The following is a 13,087-nucleotide window of genomic DNA, read 5'->3' on the forward strand; positions in this document are numbered from 1 at the left end:
GTCCTACATTCGGGCAACATTCACAAAAGACATCCATTGCTATGGTTTAATTTATATTGCTATTGGAGCTTTTTTTTTACTCCAACACAAAGTACTGGGATTTCATTTCTTTTTGTTTTACGGTGCGACAATTTCCAAAAGAAATACATAAAAACCACCCCCCTTTGCTTAATCACTGACTTGAAAACCTTATGGGCCCGTCTAGACAATGCATTCCTTGGCACACGTTGGGCAAATGTGCATCTCGATGCATACCGCTGGCTCTTCCAAAGACCGTCCATCACCGCTAAGATTGCCCCGCCATAAAAACATCACGACTCGTTAATTTTATTTTTCCCGGACCGTTTCCCTACGCAGTGTTGCTCTTTCGCACCGATACCCTGCGCCGTGAGATGGGCGATGTCGTTTTAGCACGTGACGTGGCCGGTCGCACACGCGGGTCTCCCCCCGGTTTGAGAAGCCACCTTCCACGGTGCCAGCAGACCTCGGCGATTTTTCTGTTGCCGAGGTTTAACAAGCGCCGCGACACTAAAATAGCAGGGGGAACCCAATCCTAATCCTCGCCGCAGCAAACGCTCTAATCCTTCTGGCATCACATTGGAAATGGTCAAGCATACCGGGTGGCTCGACACACCCATTCTTGCAATCGGCACACGCTGGTCCTTTGAAAAGGCAGAGGGCCGTTGTAAAATGAGACCGAATCCACTCGTATCACGTCATGTGGTCTTCACGGCGCATCGCCAGGTACGAAATGCTTCCTTCGATTTGATAACAAAAAATGCATTGCATCGACCTGACGCACTTTCCTGATTTTCCTAATAATTACAGATGCGGTCCCACTTTACACGAGGGTCTTATATTGTTGCGTAACTCGTGTTATGCTTTGAAATAAAATAAGTCGGCATATCATCCTCGTTTTGGCGAATTTTAAGATCGTTACCAGATATCACAATGGGTGAGACTGTTTTTCATTCAACACCTTTTCTTTTAAATCCATCGCCAATGACCGGATCCCCTTCGATGTGGATTTCACTCAATCGTGAACTTTGCTCCATACAGAGTTCCATTATGTCCCCGAGTACACCCAGGAAATAACTTTATTTTACTGAAATGAATGAAAACCCTTTGTAAATGTGCCACACTCATTATACCAGCACTGATTGGGTACTGCCCCAATGCTTCAAAGGGTATGGAGGTTAGGGGCCCAAAGCTGAGAACCACAAATCTAAGTTTGCAGTTGGCCCAGCGCCAATATATCCCTTAACTGGAATGTGCAAAACCCATTATGAGAATTTATTAAAATGGTGAAAACTAAACTTAACCAGAATTTCCGATTCCAGTAATGTAGCGACAATAGCTATGATCAGATAAGAAAGGCCATCAAGCCCAGAGGGACGTGCTTTCTTTTTTTATTCCCACGTGTGTTTACTGAATGCCCTTCACGGCATTGGCCATGTACTTCTGTTTACAAGAAAGAAAGAACGAAAAAAAGAGAAATAGCATTGGGTCAATGGAGATGAAGTCTCATCTTATACACAACACATAGCGTCCTAATTTTTGTGGCATTTCCAACATCCTGTGTCGAAAGCGCACAACATCAATTAAGTGCCTATTCAAAAATGGTAGCTGACATCAGCGATGTTTTTCAGTAATTAAAAGTGAGTCAGGAAATGAATTATTTCAAAACACGAGCAATACAAATTTAGAGGGCTTTTTTTCCTGTCTCGCAACCACTCTCTTCACGTTATGTTGTGTCTCGGTAAAAATGACGAGCGTTTTTTTTTCTAGACAAGTAACCCCTGGCTCTGACGGAGCGACAAGCCCAAGGTGAAGGCATTACCCCCACAGTCAGGCACGCTGACAAGAAACAGGCCTTCATATGGCTTCATTTTACAACGTCAATGTTTATTTTAAAAACTTTAAGTCCCACGGTGGACGCTGCATTTGCAGGTAAGCGGCACTTGTGGGCTGCCCATCATCTCTTAACTCGTACCGTTTATGGGCCCACGCACGCCTTCCCCTCCTGGAATTGTGGCCGACTTAAAACTTCACGGGACATTGTTTAAAGCTTTGGCATTTCTTTCATAAGTTGCAACAAGATGAGGCTTTTCTTTTTCTTTCTTCCATCCACGATAGTATTATCATTCCTTTATTTATTGCACATTCCATTCTGTTATTGACAGTGACTAATGTAAACTTAGAAAAAATGAAGCTCCATCCAACGCACAACATGAATATAAAGCACACATATCTGAATTGTTTTTTTTTTAAATCTCAACATAGCATAGCTCCGCAAGACCGCATACAGGCATGTTTAAAAGAATAATGATTTTGATTTGTAGTGGAGAACGTCAAAATGCAGAGCAGGTGGGTTCATGGGACCATACAGACAACACAATGGTTTTGCCAGCATGGGACTCAGTGGGAAATCAGACTACACACCAATGCCTAGTATCCTCTCTTAAACGAAGGCCACACTTTCCTCACTGTGTCCCGTGACACGTAGGAAAGTGTGACGTCCTCCTCCAAGCATGACGAGCAAGTAGAGAGTGTTCGTGAGCACGGGCGGTGGGTGGGAGGGGGGGGGGGCCTTGGGAGGCCAACGTCGCAATAAGTACACGAGCAACGTGAAAGAAGCGTGACGGACAACACGGTCACAATGGCTGGGGGGGGGGGGGGCAAAAGAGAGACAGAGTAGGAAAAGTGACACATAGAACAGGACCCCACACCGACATGCAGCAATCAGTGTTTCCTGCAGGAACAGCCCGGGCCGATGTGGAGTCGTTGGCCGAAATCCCCCCCGCACCATTAACTCGACCACCCGCTGCCCGGTGCAGTGCACGTCAAAGTACTTGAGAATAACCACACCTCCACCCCGTTTGGCAGCCCTTCACTGCAGGAAACACGGTGTTTTATCATTACCACCACCGCCACCGTCACCAGCACCGCCACCAGAAGTGACATGGACACGACACGACATGAATATGACCAACAAAGTCCGATTTCTCACCCCTCTGAACACAAAAATGGGCACTTTGGCTCCTTGTGTTAGCAGCTATGCCCAAATGCCCTCCTCGTCATCCTAAAGGCGTCCGAGAAAGCAGCATGGAAATACAAACGACAAGACCACAGAGTTAGGAGGAAACAGACATCGGTCAATAAACAATATTTACACGCGAACCCACAACTGGGAGAAAAAAAATCACTGTTGGTGAAAAGAAAGGGATTGATGTTTTCGATCTAATTTACCAAGACCATGTGTGTGTGTGTGTGTATACTGTACAGGGTGTCCATAAAGAAAGGCATCATCCATTAGTAAATTATTATAATTAGATGGCAGCTAGAACCGAGTGGTTGAAATGTTTATGTCAACATAACTGTGACGGACACCGCCTTACAAGGGAAAACATACAATCGGGGGCATGTTGAGCGATGGCCCGTCTCTCTTCCTTGCACGCCCAAAGGAACGAGAGAAGCAACGGCGGCAGCAGAAATGTTGGCCAACACCTCGTGTGTGTTGCCACGAGCCGCGTCGCCAGCACTGCGGTGGGAAAGCTCGGCAATGACGCAGTCCAGCGGTATATATAGCCCTACTTCGCCGCAGAGGTTCATGGTTTCGAATCCAGCCGCCACCCAGGATTCGAATCCAGCAGCCTGGTTATTACTGCAAAGATTAATAGCCATAATAATAATAATGCAGTGATTCGATCACAACCAGAAATACTCACTCGGTGTTATGGATGCGGCGTGTATAACATGGACAGTCAGGGAGTAAAACATGCCCCCTCTGATTGGTACTTAACGGGCTTCAAAAAGGGATTGGTTAGAGGCAGGAAATTGAAGGGATTGGAGGAGAAATACGAATGCAAAGAGCGTGAACGGAGGATGATTGACAGGGTGAATGGTTGGAATCCGTTATGGAAAGTGGAAGGTGATTGGCTGGAGGGAAAGCAGGCCAAGGAACCTTCGGGAAAGGGGCTTGAGGGATATATAAAGAGGAAGCAAGATAGTTCGGGATACGTGGAGCGAAGGGAATCCTTTAAGACTGTGTCTCGTGCTAGAAGAAATAAAGATTCCTACTGTTGCAGACAATTGTGTCGGGTGTTACTACAATAATACGTGCTGTCTGCTTCACATCGGACGTTAAAGACCCGAGTGACGTAATTCACAAGAGCAGGTCATCGTGTGCTGGCGTCAAGGTCCAAATTTGGCACGTTGTAAAATTACACCGCAAATTACTCAATTGGAATTAAACGCCCCCCCCCCTCCACCAATGCCCCAGACCACTCTTGCAAATTAAACTATCCTGGTCTCTTGAGTTCTACATATGGTTAAACAAAAATACACTTGAACTTGCGGAGGTACATATCGATAAAATAGTCACGCAATAACATCTTAATATTTGCAAATGTGGATGAGTGTGGGTGCGTGCATATTTCATTGACCAAGGTCAAAATGCTGCCTAATTATGATTTAATAATGGATGATTATAGACACCATGTATTTATGTTTGGCGAAACATCAATTAATTTCTTTCCACACAGCAATAGTTGTTTTTTATTGACCAATACATATGTACCGAGACATATGCACACGTACTTAGCAAAGTGGTGCTTGTCAGTGCGCTTGCATGGACGTGATATAGATCACAAAATCACGTCGGAACAATGTTAAACCAACTGGACACCGTTACACGTTACTGAAAATCAAGGCCAGCCTTTGAAAAGTCCCATTGACCATCACAAGCAGTACATGTTCACGTCATAGAAACAGACTTCACAATGCATGGCACCTCCATTCTGTGACGCAGTGCAGTTGCAATTGTTGATTTAGTGCGCTTAATTTATGTTGAAATATATATATATTTTTTAAACCCAAATCAATGTGTTGGCTTCAAAACATTAAAAAAAAACGTTACATTAAAAATTCTGACAGATAAAGTGTAATTTTGATATGTTATATGTATTTGGTACAATACCAGTGTTTGATTCTATCAAAATATACAAAGCACTGCAATTATGGCAACCTGCGTAAAAATGAATGCAATGTATAATAATAATACTGATAATTATGGCTCCCAGACAGGATTTTGGAATGAAACACCACCATGAAATTGAGAAAATCGGTATCCTGTGCACCCAGGTCAAATCACAAGGATTCCCCCAGTGTCAAGAAAGCCACACATTGTCTTAAAGGCATTGTCAACATCATTGCAAAAAAAATATATACGACTCATTATGACACTGCTCCTCATTAGGACATAAAACACCGTCCCTCATGCTACGACACTACAAAGCATGTTCCCACGTCACCGAATGCAATTTTTTTGTTTACCATGGGGAAAGAAAAAAATAAATCATTGCCATGTACAAATATTCCCCATTATAGCACAAACATCCATGAGGGTCATGTGGAGTGGGAATGTGATAGCTTGAGCAGTCGGACACAGATACCCACGTGAATAAACAGCCAGCGCCTGGCACAACAGCACACTGGGCTACATTGTCGCCCCGTCCTACCCTATCCCACAGCTCGCCTCATCTCCACGAGCTCACGTACGAGTATCGTTTGGCCTCTTCGGCCCAAACACCTTTCACCCGTTGTGAATCCCACATTGCTCGAAAATGTTGACTTGAGTGGGGTGGGGTGGGGGGAGGAAACACCGCCAAAAGAATTAACCACAGAGTTCTCATCCCTCCCCCAAGGAAAATATGCCAGTGTGCCGAGATGTGCCAGGACATCCTGCTGCAGATCACCTGCATATTCGTGGGTCCCACAAATACCTAGCGCCCCACCCTGTCCACTGTGTAATGGGGCATGAAGGCAGCAGCGGCGCAGAGCGTGGAGTAGCTACAGCATGGATAGCCCCCACGATGAGTCTACGGCAGGGAGCGCACACTTACCTCGTCCGTGTCGGTTAAAAACGAAACGCTCTTTGTCTTATGGGAGGATTTTATAGCCTAAACCCCAACACATAATTTTGCGGTGTTAACAAGTGTATAAGCACCTACTCAATGAGCCCTTGAAAGCACATCAATTTGAAATCCATCACGCTATATAAATTCAAAAACAGCCACGCACATATGCAGTGCGCGCTTCCCATGCAACCTCTATAAACTCCATTACAACTGAACGGAGTGCAATTGTGGAATTTACTGCAAAGCGTATTGCATTCGTGAAGAGCATCGTGCCACAACATGGATTGCTAAACATAATTTCAAAACCCCAAAAATGATTGAATTGTTCCCGGAAAGCCAATAATGCAATCTGTGCATATTTTACTTCATTGGTGCTGTCCATTTCTGGGTTGGTCTCGGTTACAAACACATCTTTGAACCCCTTATTTATCAATCAGAAACGTTCATGACTTGTGCTAAGCTATGATCAAATACCATGAAGGCAGGTAACAGATCTTGTTTGCATGCGACTGATACGACAGCATGTAGACGTCTCTGCTATCAGAGATGTCTGAATACAAGCAGGCGATTGAGTTATACTCGTGTGAGAGCAATCTGGTTTTGCAATGGAATGCTCCCGTGTGGATGCACATACATACGCAGTGTACATTTGCTGCATAGGTTATCGATTGAAAATGAATTTCATGCAATTAATTTGTGGATTTGAGAAAGATATATTTTTCAAATTATTTTGGTTGTCATTTGTACCGTGTATTAATGTAATCGCTCGCGATAAGTAACTTGTTGTCTTAATCGCGAGTTCACGAGTATCATGTTTGGTCTCATCGCGGCCGTTAAAACAGTAACAGTGAGAAATGGCTGGGTGGCTCAGGAACTATGTAAATGAGTTGGCACTGATTAGATCCTGCTTTCAAATCCAGGTAGTCACCCGTGATTAAACTGCGGTTTCAAGTGTTAGCAAGTGAATGGTCTCAGCCCAATCACCAATGACACAAAACAAATATCACTAACAGTTTGCTTATTCCAGCAATAAGACTTTAAAAAAATACGGATCAAGCGACATTATGGCTTGATTAATACAATCTTTGCAGGGCCTATGTATATATAAATATACATTTGCTTCTAGCATTCTTTAAAAGACGTCTGTTTATGAAGAAGTGCTGTGGCGTCATTTTCCGAGGCAATTCTCTGACACGGGGTGAATGCTCTGCTGACTGAACATATCCTCACGTACGATCCTGCAGCTTACGACATGCCACGAAGGGCAACATGCAAATATGACTGGAAGAACAACTAGAAGCAACATCAGAGACGAGGCGGCACATGCCAAGGAGGCCCAGTATAAAATGTCAACATGGCTTACCTGGTCCGGGGAGGGCCTGTGGTTGGTGTTTTGAGATTTCCCTGGGTGGTGGTGCCGATGGTAATGGTGGTCGTCTTCATAGTTATCTGCCATGAGCTTCATTCTGTTCTGAGTCTGAAATCAGACAAGCCACAATGCAACGTGTGTTGCATACAGATGAATTCTTCTTACAGCCCCACCATCAGAAAAATAAATACAATACTGTGGAAACCATTTTCACAAACATTATTTGTTTTGTATGTTTAATAAAAAAAAACATTTTCTCAAACGAAAATAAAAGCATTGCTTTCATCTGTGTGATATGGTTTCATAATTTAGCAATATTTTAGAGTGAGCTAAACCCTTCCACAAAATTGATGGCGAGTAATCATTAAAATTGCAACTTGACATTTTTTTATGTTGACAATAATTTTGGAAAATTATATAGATTGTTATATAAATAGTATTTTTCTGAGCGATTACTTTTATGGACACATTATGCTAACAAATGAATGTTTATCAGTGCTTATACGTTAAAAGATATTACAAAAGACAATATTTCAGCGTGGCTGAATTTAGGCATATGCGAAAAATAATTTTCAGGAGCAAAATGGAAAGATACCAAAAAAATCGAAATATAATTCTGCATAATTTTGAATGCCTTGTGATTAATTTATAATCATAAAAAATCAACAATAGAGCTTATGATTGTATACAATAGGGCGTATCATGCAAATCTTTTTACATATTTGTTTCACAAAAAAACCTTTCCAGGTATATATAAACATTACTGTGCACAGCCTTTGCATGATACAGCCCTGCAAGCATAACAGATTTATTTGCCTTTTAATGAAGCAATATTTGATAAATCGTTTAAGCAGCAAAAAGATCAAACTGTCTTCCTCCACAATCGTCATCATGATCATCTGCCGCTCGTGTCAAATTTGGCACCAATTATTTAGCAAATAAAAAAATCGCAATTGACATTAAACAATGGTTTTGTCAACTCGCTGTTGGCAATTTCATTGTTGGCCTCATTCTTCATTTTTTTTCTCCCTTTTACCATCTGGTACATGGCATCTGCCAAAAGACATTCAAACAGCAAGGCCCCCTCCTCCATCTGCAATGGTGACAAATAAAGACCGACATTCACAAGAAGCCTCTGTTCAAACAGTTTCCCTGCAAAACAACCGCGTTAATATTAATTTGCTTTCCGCATTTGTTTGCCAATAAAATAATGCGAGTGACTTACTCAAAACTTTTTTGAAACAGCCTCAGCAATCGCACCCCCTCCAGAAACCAAAGTTGGTATTTTAGCAAAATTTACCAGAGGATTACATCGGATGTGCGTTTATTAAAACAGAGCCCTATTTCAAATGCTATACGTGTCCTCTACATCCACCTCTGTTTGAAATGCGCTTCGGGGGAATAAAAGTCCCCTGGGGACTGTAGAAGGCTGACACGGGGAGGGTTGGAGAGATTCATCCTCCTCTGTCGCGTTATCTGTAGTGCTGTAGGGTCGTACGCTATTCTCTGAATGCATCCACTGTATCCCGAAGCCCTTTATTACTCAAGAATGCACGACAGCACATCCGACCGCCACAAAGCGGGCGCCCGGTGCTATTTCCATTGCTCCATTTATTTGCCCAGCATTCTTTGGAAGCAATGGTGGTTCCAGTAATTGTTATAGTGACAATAAGGGTAATGATAATGCTGCTAAATGACAGCAAACAACAGAAGCCTTGCAAGGGATACTGTTTGATAATAATACGAATGATACACATATATACCTATTAATGTAAACAAATGGGCACAAGAAATACAAGAGTCGCTCCAGCGTATGCCATTTGAAATAACACAATGGCACTAAATGTTTTGTAAATAAAATGTCCTCTACATTTTGCACGAGCTACCTGATGCATTTCTCTTCTTGTGTATGGCAGCGCTAAATAGCAATATCAAGGTCTGCCAGCCATGCCGGGGGCTTCTGGAGAGTTCGTGTAGTTTTTTTTATTCATCTGTTGAAGGAGCACAGACTAGAGTGGTTTACCATATGGTCCATAGTTTGGGTTCCATGGCCACAATTGTACTCCTGTGGTTTGCCTTTAATTTCCCATCAAAAAATGAGATGTGCGCATTGGCCTGTTGATGTTCTTATGATGACTCCAGTGTCCTTAAAGAATGCTAACTTAAGGCCAACAAGCAGTGGAGAGCTGGCCGGAGTAAGTGGTCTGTTCGCTGGATCAGACAACCATGCATGAGTAGGTCATGCTATCGTAACCTCTCTGCGCTACCGTGAGAGGAACGTCTTGAAAAGTGACAACGAGCCAGCTGCTCAAGTACCCCGACCCAACTGTGACCACAGCTATGGCCATACACGCTACTACTGTTGCCGCGATATGGCAATGCCACGATACACCATACGATGTTAGATCCACGTTTACCGTTTTGCAAAACGTCACATCATCATTATGGTTGCTCATTTGATGTTTCTTAAATATGTTATTCCCTGATAAAATGTGGTAGAAATAACTAAACATACAAATACATAATTAATAGAGATAATATCAATTCAATTAGCGCTTTGCTAAATGTTTTCCAAAGCAAGAGTGATTGCGATAATGTTAGCATTATATTATTTAATTGTATTTGGGTGATTGACAGCATGTGCATGATAATTATTAGAGACTGTGATGATAAGAAATAATCAGGGCAGGCCTAGGTCGAGTGAACTGCAGTTGAAGAACTTCGAAGTCATCTTTATCCACACTGGAAGCACGGCAAAGCATTCAAAAACAATAAAAGCGCAAAACACGAATAACAAAGTCACGCTAAACTAATATCGCGTCGATGTTCATATCGTGATACTGTGGCAAGACCTGCGGGCTACACACGGACATTTAAACCGATCCGGGAATGCATGCGGCTTAAGTGAAAGTCGCACCGTGCTGGCGAGAGCAACAGCTTTACAGAAGAGACATTAAACGTGCTCAACATTCACAAATCGCGGTTGTTTAAAGTCTGGAATTATTCCAAAACACAGACCAACATTACATTAAGGTAAATTATAGGCTCCACAGATGTCTGCAGATCACGAGTTTACCTTGTATACACTAATTCCACACTTAATTAATTTAATTTATCTTCAGTTACATTTGCTGAAATAAGATATTAGTATTATGCTGAGAAACTAATTGCTTATTTTTAAAATTTGTGCAGTACACTAATCCTTGTATTTTTTGTAAGTGTACACACTAACCTGTGGCACATGGAGATTGTGTATACAACGTGAATAGTTATATAATGAAGTGGCCGCATACAAAGTCTGCCTTTATATACAAATGAGCAATACAATTATTCAACTATGTAGAGTTCGCAGAAAACTTTGGTCATAAACATCATCATCAGCAGCCATGTTCAATCGACTTCTGGATGAAACCCTCCACAAGCCACAACCATGTCCCACAATCATGCGATGTAATAATCCACGGAGTGTAACTGCACACGAACTGATTTAATTGCTCCAAAAACTGTTCAAGTCAGCGACAAAACCAATATAAAAAGGAAAGTGGACGAAACATCTACAAACCTATCCCTCCACCGTAATATTGCGAAGGGATCCTATCCTCTAAACTGTGGAACGTCTGGGCAGGTTTGAGAGGGATGTGATCGGGAGAACAGTCTGTCATGAAAGTGTGTTTGTGTGCATGCTAGGGAGTTGGTACAGTAGGGGGCACAGGTGGTGCATCGGCCAGTCATCTCAGTCAGTTGACTCATGGAACCTGGGTCTGCCCCGTGACCTCCTGCCGGCGGGCGTTTGACACTTCACGTGGCTTTAACGTGCACAAAGCCTGGCACAAGCGCCATGGTGACGTCACTGCCACTTAGTGGCGAATGGTGGTTGTTGTTGTTGCTAGGGAGTGGACAGTATTTACGCCGGGCGTTCCGAATTGAAGAATGCCATCTCGTCTTGAGTGGGATTCTTTGCTTTAAGCTGAAGAATGGCAATGCTCAGTGTCTGGGGAAATCAGGGCTAGGTAAGGAGGCTTGCATGGCTTTCCAGCCGCTTCTCGGTGAGATGCACACGTGAAAATGATTACTCACAATGCACACAAATTTTTGTTAGCGATGCTAAGTACTAAATTGTGCATTGCCCTGGTTTTATGCGAGTAACACAAGTGCAAATGAACATGAAGCGCAGCGGAAATAAATGAAGGGGAGGAAGGAGAAATAAAAATAAAGTAATAAAAACCCTTTGCATCAACACGAAAAAAAAAGGTAGCAAAACGAGACTGACCCCAATCACTTTCAACAACCTCCATAAAAAAGTTTAACTAAAATGAGCAGATGTTGCACGTGTTTTTGTGCCGAATTAAAAATGCTCTCATTGCAGCAGGAAATTCCAGCTCATTACGCTTACTTTGATGGGTGGATCGAGAGCAGCATTCGCTCACGAGCGATGTTTGCCCGAAAACATCTGGAAGCACCGTCTTGGGCATGGAGGGGGGTGTGTGCGGGCCCAGGGGTTTATTATTAAATGCCAGCAACCTAGGCTGAAATGCCTTCAATAAATTCTCTTGAAAAAAGAATGCGCGCACACACACACACACACAGGGGTCTAAACAGTGTTGCCACTGAAATGAGCCCTCCGTGCCCATGTGTTGTTCTGTCGGCCTTCACTTTTAATGACTTCTGTGAGACGAATCGGGCACACGGGGGAGCAAGGGGGGGTAAGGGCAGTGTTATGGCCAGCAGAAGGGCGGCGTGGTGCGGGTGCGGTGGCTGGGTGGTCGGGAGCACCTGCTGCTTGAGCTGCTGCACGAGCCTGTCCTTTTCACGCTTGAGGGCCGCCACCTCGTCCTGGGTCTTCTTTTTCTTGGAGGCCGACAACTCAAGCAACGCAATGTTGGCGTCCTTCTCGCTGATGGCGGCCAGAAGGGCTTCTTGCCTGCGAGGCACATTCGCGGGGTGTGCGGATGGGGACACGCGGGGGAGAGAAGGCAGATTCGGGGGCCGGTGAGACGTAACAAAGGAAGAGAGACTTTTAAAAGGGAGCCGCGGGGGTTTCGCACGGAGGCAGGGGTAAGGAAGGCGTAGCACAGGGGGTGACGTGGAGGGGGACCGGCAACAGAGACGTGGGGCAGAGTGAGATATGAGCGAGCGATAAGGAGGTAGGGAATGACTTTAGTCACCTGTCAGCAGTTCAACCAAATGCACAGCAAGTCCAAACAAGCCACTGAGCTAAGGCTCAAGTTCTGTGGCCTTGAAAAACCCCACTTCGCAACCTTTATTTAAATAATATCGCGAAAAAATGTGCAAGAATCCACTACTTGACCAATGTTTAAAGTTGGCGTAAACAACCACTACGGTACTGGGTTGTGCAGTAGTACGGCCTGACACCTTTGAGACACCATCGCTGACAGCTATTAACAAGTAGCTTTACAAAATACGTTCCCCGCTGGATCCAAAAAGATACATAAACACAGATTGGATGTCTTTACTCACAGTGGTAATGACTACACGGGTGCTACAACCTCCCTGCAAACACAGAACCCCGCAAAAGTTCACAAACCGCACTGCACAGGAAACTGGCTGCATTAAGACTTTTATAAACCCGCTTCCTTTCGGTGCAAACCGGGGTCAGATTTATACGCGCACGCGGCAAACGGCCATTCATCCGGACTTTCCCCGTCCGCTTGAAAGGCTTTGGGCCGACAAGGCAGCTGTCCGTGTCGTAACTCACTGGGGGACGGGCACGCAGAAGGGGGTCTTCTGTGCGTGTAACATCAGGAGTTCAGCTAAGTGATAAAGCTCAGCGTGCGACCTT

At 43.9% G+C, this 13,087-nt stretch overlaps 1 protein-coding gene across 8 annotated transcripts in view; it reads right to left on the reverse strand.

Moving 5' to 3' along the window:
- Window positions 1-13,087, reverse strand: part of LOC116949346 (ERC protein 2-like) — a 176,894-nt gene that overhangs the window by 42,874 nt on the left and 120,933 nt on the right. For 4 of the 8 annotated variants that reach the window (XM_076072069.1, XM_076072068.1, XM_076072070.1 and 1 more), the window contains 2 exons: window positions 12,061-12,208; window positions 7,282-7,395 (listed from right to left, as the gene is read on the reverse strand). In XM_076072069.1, coding sequence (XP_075928184.1) covers window positions 7,282-7,395; window positions 12,061-12,208 — 262 coding nt within the window. Of the gene's footprint in view, window positions 1-1,884; window positions 3,083-7,281; window positions 7,396-7,536; window positions 8,381-12,060; window positions 12,209-13,087 lie in introns of those variants that run through there. The other 4 variants (XM_076072073.1, XM_076072076.1, XM_076072074.1 and 1 more) reach the window with 3 other exon arrangements.

The sequence above is a fragment of the Petromyzon marinus genome, chromosome 36 (genome assembly GCF_048934315.1).
Source record: "Petromyzon marinus isolate PM22_M1 ecotype Great Lakes invasive population chromosome 36, UKy_Petmar_22M1.pri1.0, whole genome shotgun sequence".
NCBI lineage: Eukaryota > Metazoa > Chordata > Hyperoartia > Petromyzontiformes > Petromyzontidae > Petromyzon > Petromyzon marinus.